The 13529-nt window shown below is 65.8% G+C and overlaps 3 protein-coding genes across 3 annotated transcripts; all 3 read left to right on the forward strand.

Moving 5' to 3' along the window:
- CHLRE_16g667057v5 (uncharacterized protein) lies at positions 1-1619 on the forward strand. Its single transcript, XM_043071078.1, has 2 exons — positions 1-235; positions 782-1619. The coding sequence occupies exons 1-2, from the start codon at positions 115-117 to the stop codon at positions 1228-1230; spliced, it is 570 nt and encodes a 189-aa protein (XP_042915718.1). The 5' UTR covers positions 1-114; the 3' UTR covers positions 1231-1619.
- Positions 1620-2070: 451 nt separating this feature from the next.
- On the forward strand, positions 2071-3419 carry CHLRE_16g667413v5 (uncharacterized protein). Its single transcript, XM_043071086.1, has one exon. The coding sequence runs from the start codon at positions 2189-2191 to the stop codon at positions 2777-2779; it is 591 nt and encodes a 196-aa protein (XP_042915719.1). The 5' UTR covers positions 2071-2188; the 3' UTR covers positions 2780-3419.
- A 4241-nt stretch (positions 3420-7660) lies between these two features.
- CHLRE_16g667769v5 (uncharacterized protein) lies at positions 7661-9452 on the forward strand. Its single transcript, XM_043071093.1, has 2 exons — positions 7661-7906; positions 8542-9452. The coding sequence occupies exons 1-2, from the start codon at positions 7705-7707 to the stop codon at positions 8928-8930; spliced, it is 591 nt and encodes a 196-aa protein (XP_042915720.1). The 5' UTR covers positions 7661-7704; the 3' UTR covers positions 8931-9452.
- Positions 9453-13529: the final 4077 nt, after the last annotated feature.

Consider the following 13529-nt stretch of genomic DNA (forward strand, 5'->3'; position numbering starts at 1 on the left):
GGTTCTGGTCTCGGGGACCAGGCTGCTTTCAGGCGGCAGGGGGGCAGCGCGTCTGCCCCTGTTCAACCTTGTAAGGATGATTCCTAAAAAACAAAATGATTCCTAAAAAACAAAATGATTCCTAAAAAACAAAAGCTGTACTTGATTCCTCAAAAAAAAAGGCAGCAGTCGGTTCCGCCAGCGCTGGCGTGGGATTGGGTGTTTAAGATGAGGGCTGTAGGCGGCGGCGGCGCGGGTGGGCGCAATGGCAGCAGTGCGGCGGTGCCCCCCCAAACACACACACACACACACACACACACACACACACACACACACACACACACACACACACACACACACACACACACACACACACACACACACACACACACACACACACACACAGGCCATGGCTGCTGTTGTCGCAGGCTCTCACACTGGACCCGTGCTGCCCCCCACCGGCGGCACCCCAGAGGCTGCACAGGCAGCCGCTCAACCGTAGCAGGCAGTTCCACCAGTGCTGGCGTGGGATTGGGTGCTTATGATGAGGGCCATAGGCGGCGCCGGCACGGGTGGGCGCAACGGCAGTGGTGCGGCGGTGCCCCCCCCCCCCCACACACACACACACACAGGCCATGGCTGCTGTCGTCGCAGGCACTCATGCTGGACCATGCGGTGGTCTCTCACGCCCTCACACCCCTACCTCCGCAGAACACGCCCTGTCATGCAGGGAGTACCTATTATTATTATTATTGCTGGACCCGTGCTGCCCCCCACCGGCGCCACCCCAGAGGCTGCACAGCGCTTGGTGGCCGCCTCCTCGCCTACCTCTGTGACCAGGGCGCCACCGTACCGGACTGGGCCGTCTGCCGCGTGCCGGCCGGCCGTACCGCCGTCCTGGCGCAACTGCGCGACGAGTTCACTGGCTGGTGGCGCCTATACTCAGCCCAGCCTGCAGACACGCCCCTGCCTTCCGACGTGACGGAGCAGCTGGATGACGCCGCGCAGCAGGTGCAGACGGCCTACATGGACTACGTGCTCCTGGACGCCCGCACCCTGCGGTCCGCTACGTGTGGACAGGAGGACCCCGGCGGTGCCGGCGGGCCCAGCCGCCGGCAACGCCAGCACCGCAGCCGCAGTACCTCCAGCCTCATGAGCCTGGGCAGCGCTCCATTGCGCCCCGGCGGCGCCAGCTCAGGCGCCGCTAGCATGAGCACCAGCTGCGGCGGCTCACCCACGAACGAAAGGTAATTGCCCTTAGTGGCAATTGTGGGCTTGTGCCCGCTGCAACCTAGAAAGGTCGTGGTGCAGAAGTCCGATTTAGTGGCGAGGTCCAAGGTTCAAGACAAGGCTCAAGATCCAAGGCTCGAGGAGGAGCGCCATGGCTCCTCGGTTTGCACGAACTGGCAGTGCTCCACTACTATAACGCGGCATTTCCCTAGCACGATATGTTAGGTGTGCAGGCTCGGATGTAGTGGACTTTGAAGAGCGGCCTAGGACTTGGAGGTTGTAGTTTCGGAGGTTGTGACTCTTTCGTGGTGAGGCGTCAGCGTGAGGGGGGCGGGCCCCCTTGCCCTAGTCACCTTGCCCCGTTAATCCATGCCAGGCCCTATGGGCCGGTGTTGTAATTATTATTATTCCCACGCTACTGACACGACCGTGCTGGAGTCTTGCCTTCGTGCCGCACAGGGGGCGTGTCTTCCGTGGCGCCACTGCCTCGCTGCCAGCCCGGCAGCGTCGCCCCACTCCTGTGGGACGGCTGTCCTGGCGCGGAGTCGGCTGTCCCTTCCAGGCTGCGTACTGCAGCCACCGTCAATGGATGCGGCGGGCCGTGTGGTATGTTGGGAATGGGACGTGGGTCACCTGCGCCTGCGCTTCGTGTGTGTGTAATAATAATAATAATAATTACAATGCCGGCCCATAGGGCCTGGCATGGATTAACGGGGCAAGGTGACTAGGGCGAGAGGGCCCGCCCCCCTCACGCTGACGGTGTGCTGCTCACCCTGTCCTTGCCCGACCTGCCACATGCGCACCGGGAGCAGTGGCGCTTCCCCACGTACCTGCTGTTTCACCCCTTGCTGCGATTGGAGCTCGAGCAGCTTCTTTTCTTCTCTTCTCTTCTTGCCCTTTCAGGGTTCTGGTCTCGGGGACCAGGCTGTCTTCAGGCAGCAGGGGGGCAGCGCGTCTGCCTCTGTTCAACCTTGTAAGGATGATTCCTCAAAAACCAAAGCAGCGCTTGGAGGCGCACGTTGCCGCAAATCCCGTGGCCAGTACAGGTGACGGCGCTTGCACGCAATGGGAGGCGGACAAATTCTTCTTGCGGGAATCCGCCACCAGCATCCACCGTCGGCATGCACGCCAGACCCGGGATGGGCTGCATGGCGTGGTGCTGGCCGCAGACGCGGCCGCTGCCCTGGCCGACCGGCCGGGTGCCAGCACCGCGCAGTGTCAGGCTGCGGCCATGGCCAACTTGGCGGTGCGGGAGGAGCGGGCAGCTGCCACAGCGGCCAGCCACAATGCCCGCGCTGCACTGATGGAGGAGCATGGGGAGCGGGGCACTCACTGGTTCCATCGACAGGCGGACGAGCCAGCAGCCGGCGCGCAGGAGCCAATCACGCACTTGAAGGTGCCGGGGCAACCGGCGCCTGTGGCGCTCACGGGGCCGGGCACGCGCAACACTGTCTCCGCAGCCACCGCAGCCATGTACAGCAGCACCAGCCCCACCGGCCTGTTCCGCGTGCAGCCGGTCTGTACGGCGTCGCAGCAACAGCTTCTGGCGGCCATTGACCAGTGGCAGTGAAATGGCGGCGGCGCTGCCCGCCTCCTGGCGGGAGGGCATCATCACCCTCATCTACAAGGGCAAAAGCCTGGACCGCGCCGAGCTGGCGTCCTACCGGCCCATCATGCTGCTCAACTGCGACTTCAAGATGGTGTCCAAGGCCGCCAGCGCCCGCCTGCAGCCCGCCCTGGATGCAGTTGTGGATGAGCTGCAGACCGCGTTCATCACCGGCCGCTGGATTGGAGACAACGCAGGAAGGGCCCTGGTTTACCAAAACCCATCCACACCTTGGTGGTGTGTAGACCCCCCCTGTGGTGCAGGGAGTCTCTGGGGTACAAGGCTGGAGCTCTGGGCCTGCAACTGGAGAGCTTTCAAGTTCAAGATCCAAGATTCAAGTGGAGCTCTGGGCCTGTCAACTGGAGAGCTCTAGATGATCTGTGTGGTCAAGGCAGTGGCTGTAGTTGTCACCTAGCTGTTGAGAACTCCAGTAGGTGTGTGGTGTCACCTGGCTGTTGAGGTTTCCAGTAGGTGTGTGGTGGAACAAACTTCTCTTCTCTTCTCTGATCTCTGGCCCTATCAAGGTTCTGTGATATGATCCAGGCTGCCTTGGCAGTAGGGTGGTGGTGCGTCTACCACCGCAACCTTGTAAGGATGACTTTAAAAAAAAAAGGCGCAGGTGACCCACGTCCCAATCCCAACATACCACACGGCCCGCCGCATCCGTTGACGGTGGCTGCAGTACGCAGCCTGGAAGGGACAGCCGACTCCGCGCCAGGATAGCCGCCCCACAGGAGTGGGGCGACGCTGCCGGGCTGGCAGCGAGGCAGTGGCGCCACGGAAGGCACGCCCCCTGCGCGGCACGAAGGCAAGACTCCAGCGCCGTCGTGTCAGTAGCGTGGGTCTCCTGCACCATCGCCACATCTGCCCCAACTTGCTGCAGGTGCGAAACAAGCACCCGCGCCTTTATCGGCGAGCCCAGGCCGTTGACATTCACTGTCAGCAGCCGAAGGGTCGCCGCTCCCACTGGTGGCCGCATTATGAGCCCCCGCCGGCCACGGCAGCGCCGTGGCGGTTGCGGTTGCTGTTGCTGCTGTGGCGTGTGCGGCGGCGGCCGCCACCCTGGCTGGGGGGCGCACCGCCGCAGCTGGTGCTCATGCTATCGGCGCCTGAGCTGGCGCCGCCGGGGCGCAGTGGAGCGCTGCCCAGGCTCATGAGGCTGGAGGTACTGCGGCTGCGGTGCTGGCGTTGCCGGCGGCTGGGCCCGCCGGCACCGCCGGGGTCCTCCTGTCCACGCTTAGCGGACCGCAGGGTGCGGGCGTCTAGGAGCACGTAGTCCATGTAAGCCGTCTGCACCTGCTGCGCGGCGTCATCCAGCTGCTCCGTCACGTCGGAAGGCAGGGGCGTGCCTGCAGGCTGGGCAGAGTACAGGCGCCACCAGCCAGTGAACTCGTCGCGCAGCTGTGCCAGGACGGCGGTACGGCCTGCCGGCACACGGCAGACAGCCCAGTCCGGTACGGTGGCGCCCTGGTCACGGAGGTAGCCGAGGAGGCGGCCACCAAGCGCCGCCAGGCCGGCAACCCTGGAAGACGCTCACCCGGGTGCTGCTTACCCATGTGCGCCCGGACTCTGCCACCACGTGGGCGTGGGTGTACAGCGACGCGCCGGCGCCAGCGGGGCTGCCTGCCCGGCTGGCGGCCGCGGTCGGCCACGTGCGGAGCGCGGGCGTGGAACAGCATCCGCCGCAGCCAGCCACTCAGCCGCCAGCGGCGCCACCACAGTGGCGGGTTAGCCTGGACCAGCTGTGGGTGGCTAACGCTGCGGGGGCTGTGTCCTACGTCCACTACACGGGGCGGCTCTTGGAGCCTGGGCCTGGCGTGCTGCCCCCGGCGGTGGATGGGGCATGGCAGCCTGCCTGTGTGCTGCAGCATCGCAAGCCGCGGCACCTGTGGACCTTTGAAGAGCGGGCGGCGTACGATGCAGCATCACCAGGGGAACGGGCGGGGGCGTGGCCTCGGGCGCCGTACTTCCTGGCGCCGGAGGCTGGGGTGGTGGTGCACCCGGAGCACTGCCGGATTGCGGGTGTCAGCTTGGCGGACTACACGGTGCGGGACGTGCGGCGGGCCATCACCGCGGCCAACCCGGCCGCCCCTCTGGCTCCGGCCCGCCCCGCAGCCATGCCGTGCCCGGCGCCAGCACAGCAGGCGGGGGGTCCGGGGACCCAGCCGGCGGCACAGTCACGGCTGGCGGTGCGGGAGGCAGAGTGGCAGCGTGCAGCGGCGCAGCTGACCACCACGGCGGCGCAGCACTTCCACAATAACCCAGTGGCTCTGGACCCCTGGCTCCACCGCACCTCCACGGCAGCTGGGCAGCAGAACACGCTGGCAAGAGAACTGCAGTCGTATGCGTCCCCGTCCCAGCAGTCGGGTGAGGGGCCGCGGCGTTCCGCGCGGCAGCAGGAGCAGGCGGCGGGCGGGGCGGGACCTAGCACGGGGCCTGCCACGGCGGGGGCGGCAGCAGCGGCGGCGGTGGAGGGCGACCCTCGCATGCCGCCCCCGGATGCGTCCCTTCTGAGGGGTACGTGGCGAAGGCTTTTTTTTTTGAGGATGATTCCTCAAAAAAAAAAGGAATCATCCTTACAAGGTTGAACAGGGGCAGGCGCGCTGCCCCCCTGCTGCCTGAAAGCAGCCTGGTCCCCAAGACCAGAACCCTGATAGGGCAAGAAGAGAAGAAAAGAGAAGAAAACAGAAAGCAAACACAACCACCAGCCACCCCCATCCATCCCACCCCACCCCACCCCGACCCGGCAGACAGAGCAGGAGGCTGGCCCCCCGCCCCCCAGGAGGGGTTGCACAAAAACACCGCCAGACCTAACCCAAGCACCAACCTACACCACAGCCTAACCGCAAGAACCACCACCACCGCGCGCCAGAAAAGAAAACACCAGCGCTACGCACTCGCCCCGCCCAAACTCACCCCACCCCCACAAGTCGGTTGCTTAAGCAACACCCCAGGAGAACCGGCAGAGGAGACACAAGCAGAAAACTAAACGGGTCAGATGTGGCGCTGACTAAGCGGGCTCCAGTCCGCTGCAAGACGTGCTGTGCAGGAAGGCCCACAGCCGCCCAGGCGCTGCCACTCCAGCCAGAGCTAGTACTCATTTGTTTTTTGAGGAATCATCCTTACAAGGTTGAACAGGGGCAGACGCACTGCCCCCCTGCTGCCTGAAAGCAGCCTGGTCCCCGAGACCAGAACCCTGACAGGGCAAGAAGAGAAGAAAAGAGAAGAAAACAGAAAGCAAACACCTCGAAAACGCCAGCAACCACCAATCCCACCCCATCCCACCCCGACCCGGCAGACAGAGCAGGAGGCTGGCCCCCCCGCCCCCCGGGAGGGGTTGCACAAAAAACACCGCCAGACCTAACCCAAGCACCAACCTACACCACAGCCTAACCGCAAGAACCACCACCACCGCGCGCCAGAAGAGAAAACACCAGCGCTACGCACTCGCCCCGCCCAAACCCACCCCACCCCCACAAGTCGGTTGCTTAAGCAACACCCCAGGAGAACCCAGGATAACCGGCAGAGGAGACACAAGCAGAAAACTAAACGGGCCAGATGTGGCGCTGACTACGCGGGCTCCAGCCCGCCGCAAGACGCGCTGTGCAGGAAGGCCCACAGCCGCCCAGGCGCTGCGACTCCAGCCAACAGCAGCAGCAGGAGCAGCAGCGCCAGGTGCAGTCGCTTATGCCCCGGACCGGCTCCCGGTTTGGGGTCCTGGCCACGCTGGGGGGACAGGACGGGGCGGGTGATGGCGCTGCCATGGCGGCGTCCGGGCGTGGGCGACGGGTGCAACCAGCCTCGCACGCACCGCAGCCGCCGCCGCAGCAACAGCCCCGCTCCAAAGGGCGCTGTGGCCCCGCCCAGCTCCCGCAGCAGAGGGCAGGGCGCTTGGGCGGCTGGCTGCCTCCCCCGCAGGACGGTCCTAGCTCGCCGCCGCACGTGCCCACTGGGTGGCCGGCAGGGGGACAGCAGGCTGGTGGGGGCAGCGGGTCGGGGCGCCACGGTGGAGGAGCGGGGCGGGCAGTGCCCCAGCCACCGCCCCAGGCGGGGCCGCCACCGCAGACGTCACAACCGGCGGGTGGTGGTAAGGGCAGGGGCAGGGGCCTGGGCGCGCCGGCTGGGGTTTTGGCCGACACGGCTGGGCGCGCTGGTGGGGGTGCGGGCAGTGAGGCGGAGTACGGGGCCATTTGCCTGACCCGCGACACGTGTGTTGCCATCGGCTCTGACCTCGTGACGCACCAGAACCGCTGCGCAGATGTGCAGGGGTATGAGTGGGCGCAGCTTGGCCGCGACGCGCTTGGTGGCCGCCTCCTTTTTTTTTGAGGAATCATCCTTACAAGGTTGAACAGGGGCAGACGCGCTGCCCCCCTGCTGCCTGAAAGCAGCCTGGTCCCCAAGACCAGAACCCTGATAGGGCAAGAAGAGAAGAAAAGAGAAGAAAACAGAAAGCAAACACCTCGAAAACGCCAGCAACCACCAATCCCACCCCGACCCGGCAGACAGAGCAGGAGGCTGGCCCCCCCGCCCCCCGGGAGGGGTTGCACAAAAAACACCGCCAGACCTAACCCAAGCACCAACCTACACCACAGCCTAACCGCAAGAACCACCACCACCGCGCGCCAGAAGAGAAAACACCAGCGCTACGCACTCGCCCCGCCCAAACCCACCCCACCCCCGTCCTCGGCTACCTCCGTGACCAGGGCGCCACCGTACCAGACTGGGCTGTCTGCCGTGTGCCGGCAGGCCGTACCGCCGTCCTGGCACAGCTGCGCGACGAGTTCACTGGCTGGTGGCGCCTGTACTCAGCCCAGCCTGCAGGCACGCCCCTGCCTTCCGACGTGACGGAGCAGCTGGATGACGCCGCGCAGCAGATGCAGACGGCTTACATGGACTACGTGCTCCTAGAGGCCCGCACCCTGCGGTCCGCTAAGCGTGGACAGGAGGACCCCGGCGGTGCCGGCGGGCCCAGCCGCCGGCAACGCCAGCACCGCAGCCGCAGTACCTCCAGCCTCATGAGCCTGGGCAGCGCTCCACTGCGCCCCGGCGGCGCCAGCTCAGGCGCCGATAGCATGAGCACCAGCTGCGGCGGTGCGCCCCCCAGCCAGGGTGGCGGCCGCCGCCGCACACGCCACAGCAGCAACAGCAACCGCAACCGCCACGGCGCTGCCGTGGCCGGCGGGGGCTCATAATGCGGCCACCAGTGGGAGCAGCGACCCTTCGGCTGCTGACAGTGAATGTCAACGGCCTGGGCTCACCGTTAAAGGCGCGGGCGCTGGTTTCGCACCTGCAGCAAGTTGGGGCAGATGTGGCGATGGTGCAGGAGACCCACGCTACTGACACGACGGCGCTGGAGTCTTGCCTTCGTGCCGCGCAGGGGGCGTGCCTTCCGTGGCGCCACTGCCTCGCTGCCAGCCCGGCAGCGTCGCCCCACTCCTGTGGGGCGGCTATCCTGGCGCGGAGTCGGCTGTCCCTTCCAGGCTGCGTACTGCAGCCGCTGTCAACGGATGCGGCGGGCCGTGTGGTATGTTGGGATTGGGACGTGGGTCACCTGCGCCTGCGCTTCGTGTGTGTGTATGCGCCCACGGCCGTGGCGGACAAGCCTGCTTTCTTTGCCGGGCTGCATCCCCACCTGGCCACGGACAGGGTGCTTGTTGTCGGTGGGGACTGGAACTGTGTCACCGATGCCAGTCAGGAGGCGGCCCCTAGCCCGTCACGTGCTGCAGGTGCCCCGCAACTTGCCAGCCTCCTCGCCCAGTTCAGTCTGGTGGACCCTTGGGCGAGCAAGCGTGGCGGCGCCAAGGGCTACACGCATCCGGCCACACCCAAGCCGGCCACTCCCGCACGCCTGGATCGGTGGTATGTCAGTGCCACCGTGGCGCCGTGGGTGGTGGATGTCGCACGCACGTATGGGGCGCCTGGGGACCACAACGGTGTGCTGCTCACCCTGTCCTTGCCCGACCTGCCACATGCGCACCGGGAGCAGTGGCGCTTCCCCACGTACCTGCTGTTTCACCCCTCGCTGCGTTTGGAGCTCGAGCAGCGCTTGGAGGCGCACGTTGCCGCAAATCCCGTGGCCAGTACAGGAAGGGGGGGGGGTCGTCTAAATGGTTAAGACACTCAAGCCGATTTCGTTAAGGCTTCGAGAGATCCTGGGTTCGAATCCCGGTCACCCCACCAGGAAGGGCCCTGGTTTACCAAAACCCATCCACACCTTGGTGGTGTGTAGACCCCCCCTGTGGTGCAGGGAGTCTCTGGGGTACAAGGCTGGAGCTCTGGGCCTGCAACTGGAGAGCTTTCAAGTTCAAGATCCAAGATTCAAGTGGAGCTCTGGGCCTGTCAACTGGAGAGCTCTAGATGATCTGTGTGGTCAAGGCAGTGGCTGTAGTTGTCACCTAGCTGTTGAGAACTCCAGTAGGTGTGTGGTGTCACCTGGCTGTTGAGGTTTCCAGTAGGTGTGTGGTGGAACAAACTTCTCTTCTCTTCTCTGATCTCTGGCCCTATCAAGGTTCTGTGATATGATCCAGGCTGCCTTGGCAGTAGGGTGGTAGTGCGTCTACCACCGCAACCTTGTAAGGATGACAAAAAAAAGGTGACGGCGCTTGCACGCAATGGGAGGCGGATAAAGTTCTTCTTGCGGGAGGCCGCCACCAGCATCCACCGTCGGCATGCACGCCAGACCCGGGATGGGCTGCATGGCGTGGTGCTTTTTTTTTTTGAGGAATCATCCTTACAAGGTTGAACAGGGGCAGACGCGCTGCCCCCCTGCTGCCTGAAAGCAGCCTGGTCCCCGAGACCAGAACCCTGATAGGGCAAGAAGAGAAGAAAAGAGAAGAAAACAGAAAACAAACACCTCGAAAATGCCAGCAACCACCAATCCCACCCCATCCCACCCCGACCCGGCAGACAGAGCAGAAGGCTGGCCCCCCCGCCCCCCGGGAGGGGTTGCACAAAAAACACCGCCAGACCTAACCCAAGCACCAACCTACACCACAGCCTAACCGCAAGAACCACCACCACCGCGCGCCAGAAGAGAAAACACCAGCGCTACGCACTCGCTTCGCCCAAACCCACCCCATCCCCACAAGTCGGTTGCTCAAGCAACACCCCAGGAGAACCCAGGAGAACCGGCAGAGGAGACACAAGCAGAAAACTAAATGGGCCAGATGTGGCGCTGACTACGCGGGCTCCAGCCCGCTGCAAGACGCGCTGTGCAGGAAGTCCCACAGTCGCCCAGGCGCTGCGACTCCAGCCAGAGCTAAAACACATGGGCGCCAGATAAGCTGATGACGATATCACGCCACGCCAGCGTCTGGAAAGAAACGCCGCCCAAAAGGAAACCTAGGGGGCCTGCACAGGTGATGCAAGCGTCAGCCGCAAGTTCAACTTTGGTGACCCACCCTGAACCTCCTCCACTTCACAAAGCGCGCCACCCGCCGTCCAGATGGCGACAAAGTGCGCCAGCTTAGCCGCCTTGAGCTGTGCGGTGAGAAGCTGTGTGGGCAGAGCCGACAGGGTTTCAGGGGTTAGCGTGGCGGCAGTGAAACGCAGCTGCATCACCCTGCGCAGCTCGCTGACCACCTCCCGAACCACATGCTCCGACGTCTGCTTAGCAGGCTCGCGGGACCAGTACGCACACCAGACGGCGTACAAGAAGGTGGCCCGCAAAGTGCTCCACAGCAGCGCGCCCGCCCCCCGCGGGCCTGAGGCCCACACACCCATGCGGTTTCCCAGCATGAAGGCCACGTCCGTCACTGGTGGCTCCGCTGCCTGGGGCGCAACGCAGGCCCACAGCTGCTGTAGCCACGTCCTTGCCTGCGCATAAGCTGGACACTCCAGGAAGATGTGTGTCAGGCTGGCCCACGCCCGCGGGCCAGGTGGCCCGCAGGCGGGGTGAGGACAGCGCGCCCCCAACCCCCCGCACCCCGTGGTCACCCGTGGCCGAATGCCCTTGCCCGCCCGGTACAGCCCGCAAGGCAGGTAAGCATGTTGCAGCTGGTACACCAGGACCTTTGCCCCCCGACTGGCGTGGCTGTCCCACAGCCTCCGCCACGTACCCCGCAGAAGGGACGCATCCGGGGGCGGCGTGCGAGGGTCGCCCGCCACCGCCACCGCTGCTGCCGCCGCCGCCATGGCAGGCCCCGTGCTAGGCCCCGCCCCGCCCGCCGCCTGCTCCTGCAGCCGCGCGGAACGCCGCGGCCCCTCACCCGACTGCTGGGACGGGGACGCATACGACTGCAGCTCTCTCGCCGGCGTGTTCTGCAGCCCGGCTGCCGCGGAGGTGCGGTGGAGCCAGGGGTCCAGAGCCACCGGGTTATTGTGGAAGTGCTGCGCCGCCGTGGTGGTCAGCTGCGCCGCTGCACGCTGCCACTCCGCCTCCCGCTCCGCCAGCCGCGACTGTGCCACCGGCTGGGTCCCCGGACCCCCCGCCTGCTGTGCTGGCGCCGGGCACGGCATGGCTGCGGGGCGGGCCGGAGCCAGAGGGCGGCCGGGTTGGCCACGGTGATGGCCCGCCGCACGTCCCGCACCGTGTAGTCCGCCAAGCTGACACCCGCAATCCGGCAGTGCTCCGGGTGCACCACCACCCCAGCCTCCGGCGCCAGGAAGTACGGCGCCCGAGGCCACGCCCCCGCCCGTTCCCCTGGTGATGCTGCATCGTACGCCGCCCGCTCTTCAAAGGTCCACAGGTGCCGCGGCTTGCGGTGCTGCAGCACACAGGCAGGCTGCCATGCCCCCTCCACCGCCGGGGGCAGCACGCCAGGCCCAGGCTCCAAGAGCCGCCCCGTGTAATGGACGTAGGACACAGCCCCCGCAGCGTTAGCCACCCACAGCTGGTCCAGGCTAACCCGCCACTGTGGTGGCGCCGCTGGCGGCTGAGTGGCTGGCTGCGGCGGATGCTGTTCCACGCCCGCGCTCCGCACGTGGCCGACCGCGGCCGCCAGCCGGGCAGGCAGCCCCGCTGGCGCCGGCGCGTCGCTGTACACCCACGCCCACGTGGTGGCAGAGTCCGGGCGCACATGGGTAAGCAGCGCCCGGGTGAGCGTCTTCCAGGGTTGCCGGCCTGGCTGGGCAAGGAGGGCGAAAGTCTTAGCTTGCAGGGCAGACAGGAACGCAGGCAGGTCGACGTGGTTGACACCCCCATCCTTGTACGGCAGACAGGCCGTTTCCCGCTTTGGCAGCAGGAGCGGGTTCCCGTGCGACACCAGGCTGGCATCCTCAGCGTGCACGGAGCGCGCAGCAAAGTGGTCCACCAGGTCGGTGAGTTCCTTCAGCTGCGCAGGCAACGGGTTGAGGAAGCTGAAGTGGTAGGCCAGCTTCGCCGCCAGCACCTGCTTCGCAATGTGCACACGGCCAACCAGGGTCAGAGACAGGGCAGCCCACAGACGCGCCACAAACGCCATGCCGCGAGCCCGCCGGGTGAACAGGTCAGCTGCAGCCTCATCAGAGTCCCACGACAGAGGCACCCCCAGGTGCGTCACGGCGCCAGTGGTAAACGGCACCCCCGTGTGTGGGCAAGGGCCCGTCAGGTGCGCAAACCTGCCAAGGCCCATGGCCTTGCTCTTGTCCGGATGGACACGGGCATTGGACGCGCGGCAGAACAGCTGTACTGCCGCCATCAGGACCGGCCCGTCCACCGCCGGGTCGCGCGCCGTGAGGGTCGTGTCATCAGCGTGGTGGGCAGCCGGTGGCGCCTGCTCGCCGCTGGGTAACAGGGGCGTGCGCAGTGCCCCTTGCTCCACCTGCCGCCGCAGAAAGGACGTCAGTGGCTGCATCTGGATGACCCACAGGGGTGGTGAGGCGGTGCTGCCCTGCGGCAAGCCGTTCAGCACTGGGAAGGCGTCAGAGAGCATCCCGTTCACACACACGCGGGCAGAGCCGTTGGCAGTGAGCAGGCGGATCCAGCGCAGCATGCGCGGCCCAAACCCAAGTCCCTCTGCGGACGCATACAGCCACTGCCGGTGCACCCGGTCATACGCCTTTTCAATGTCCAAGAAATACAGCGCACCACCCTGCCGTGGCGTGCCGTCTGCGCCCACGTCCAGGCGCATCCATTCGATCAGGCCTTGGAGGTACAGCGCGTTGTCTCCAATCCAGCGGCCGGTGATGAACGCGGTCTGCAGCTCATCCACAACTGCATCCAGGGCGGGCTGCAGGCGGGCGCTGACGGCCTTGGACACCATCTTGAAGTCGCAGTTGAGCAGCGTGATGGGCCGGTAGGACGCCAGCTCGGCGCGGTCCAGGCTTTTGCCCTTGTAGATGAGCGTGATGATGCCCTCCCGCCAGGAGGCGGGCAGCGCCGCCGCCATTTCACCGCCATCGTGGGCGTCTGCAGCGGCAGCAAAGGCAGCGGCAGCATTTCCACAATAACCCGGTGGCTCTGGACCCCTGGCTTCACCGCACCTCCGACACCTTCATGCTGGGGGACCGCATGGGTATGTGGGCCTCAGGCCCGCGGGGGGCGGGCGCGCTGCTGTGGAGCACTTTGCGGGCCACCTTCTTGTACGCCGTCTGGTGTGCGTACTGGTCCCGCGAGCCTGCTAAGCAGACGTCGGAGCATGTGGTTCAGGAGGTGGTCAGCGAGCTGCGCAGGGTGATGCAGCTGCGTTTCACTGCCGCCACGCTAACCCCTGAAACCCTGTCGGCTCTGCCCACTCAGCTTCTCACCGCACAGCTCAAGGCGGCTAAGCTGGAGCACTTTGTGGCCATCTGGTCG

The sequence above is a fragment of the Chlamydomonas reinhardtii genome, chromosome 16, assembly GCF_000002595.2.
Source record: "Chlamydomonas reinhardtii strain CC-503 cw92 mt+ chromosome 16, whole genome shotgun sequence".
Lineage (NCBI taxonomy): Eukaryota > Viridiplantae > Chlorophyta > Chlorophyceae > Chlamydomonadales > Chlamydomonadaceae > Chlamydomonas > Chlamydomonas reinhardtii.

Bases quoted from the DNA above. Each gene is read 5' to 3' on its own strand.
- CHLRE_16g667769v5 (XM_043071093.1), top strand. From the start codon at position 7,705: ATGGACTACGTGCTCCTAGAGGCCCGCACCCTGCGGTCCGCTAAGCGT. The intron at 7,907-8,541 runs GTGCGCCCCCCA...CACGTGCTGCAG, and splicing joins CATGAGCACCAGCTGCGGCG to GTGCCCCGCAACTTGCCAGC.
- CHLRE_16g667413v5 (XM_043071086.1), top strand. From the start codon at position 2,189: ATGATTCCTCAAAAACCAAAGCAGCGCTTGGAGGCGCACGTTGCCGCA.
- CHLRE_16g667057v5 (XM_043071078.1), top strand. From the start codon at position 115: ATGATTCCTAAAAAACAAAAGCTGTACTTGATTCCTCAAAAAAAAAGG. The intron at 236-781 runs GTGGGCGCAATG...GAGGCTGCACAG, and splicing joins TGTAGGCGGCGGCGGCGCGG to CGCTTGGTGGCCGCCTCCTC.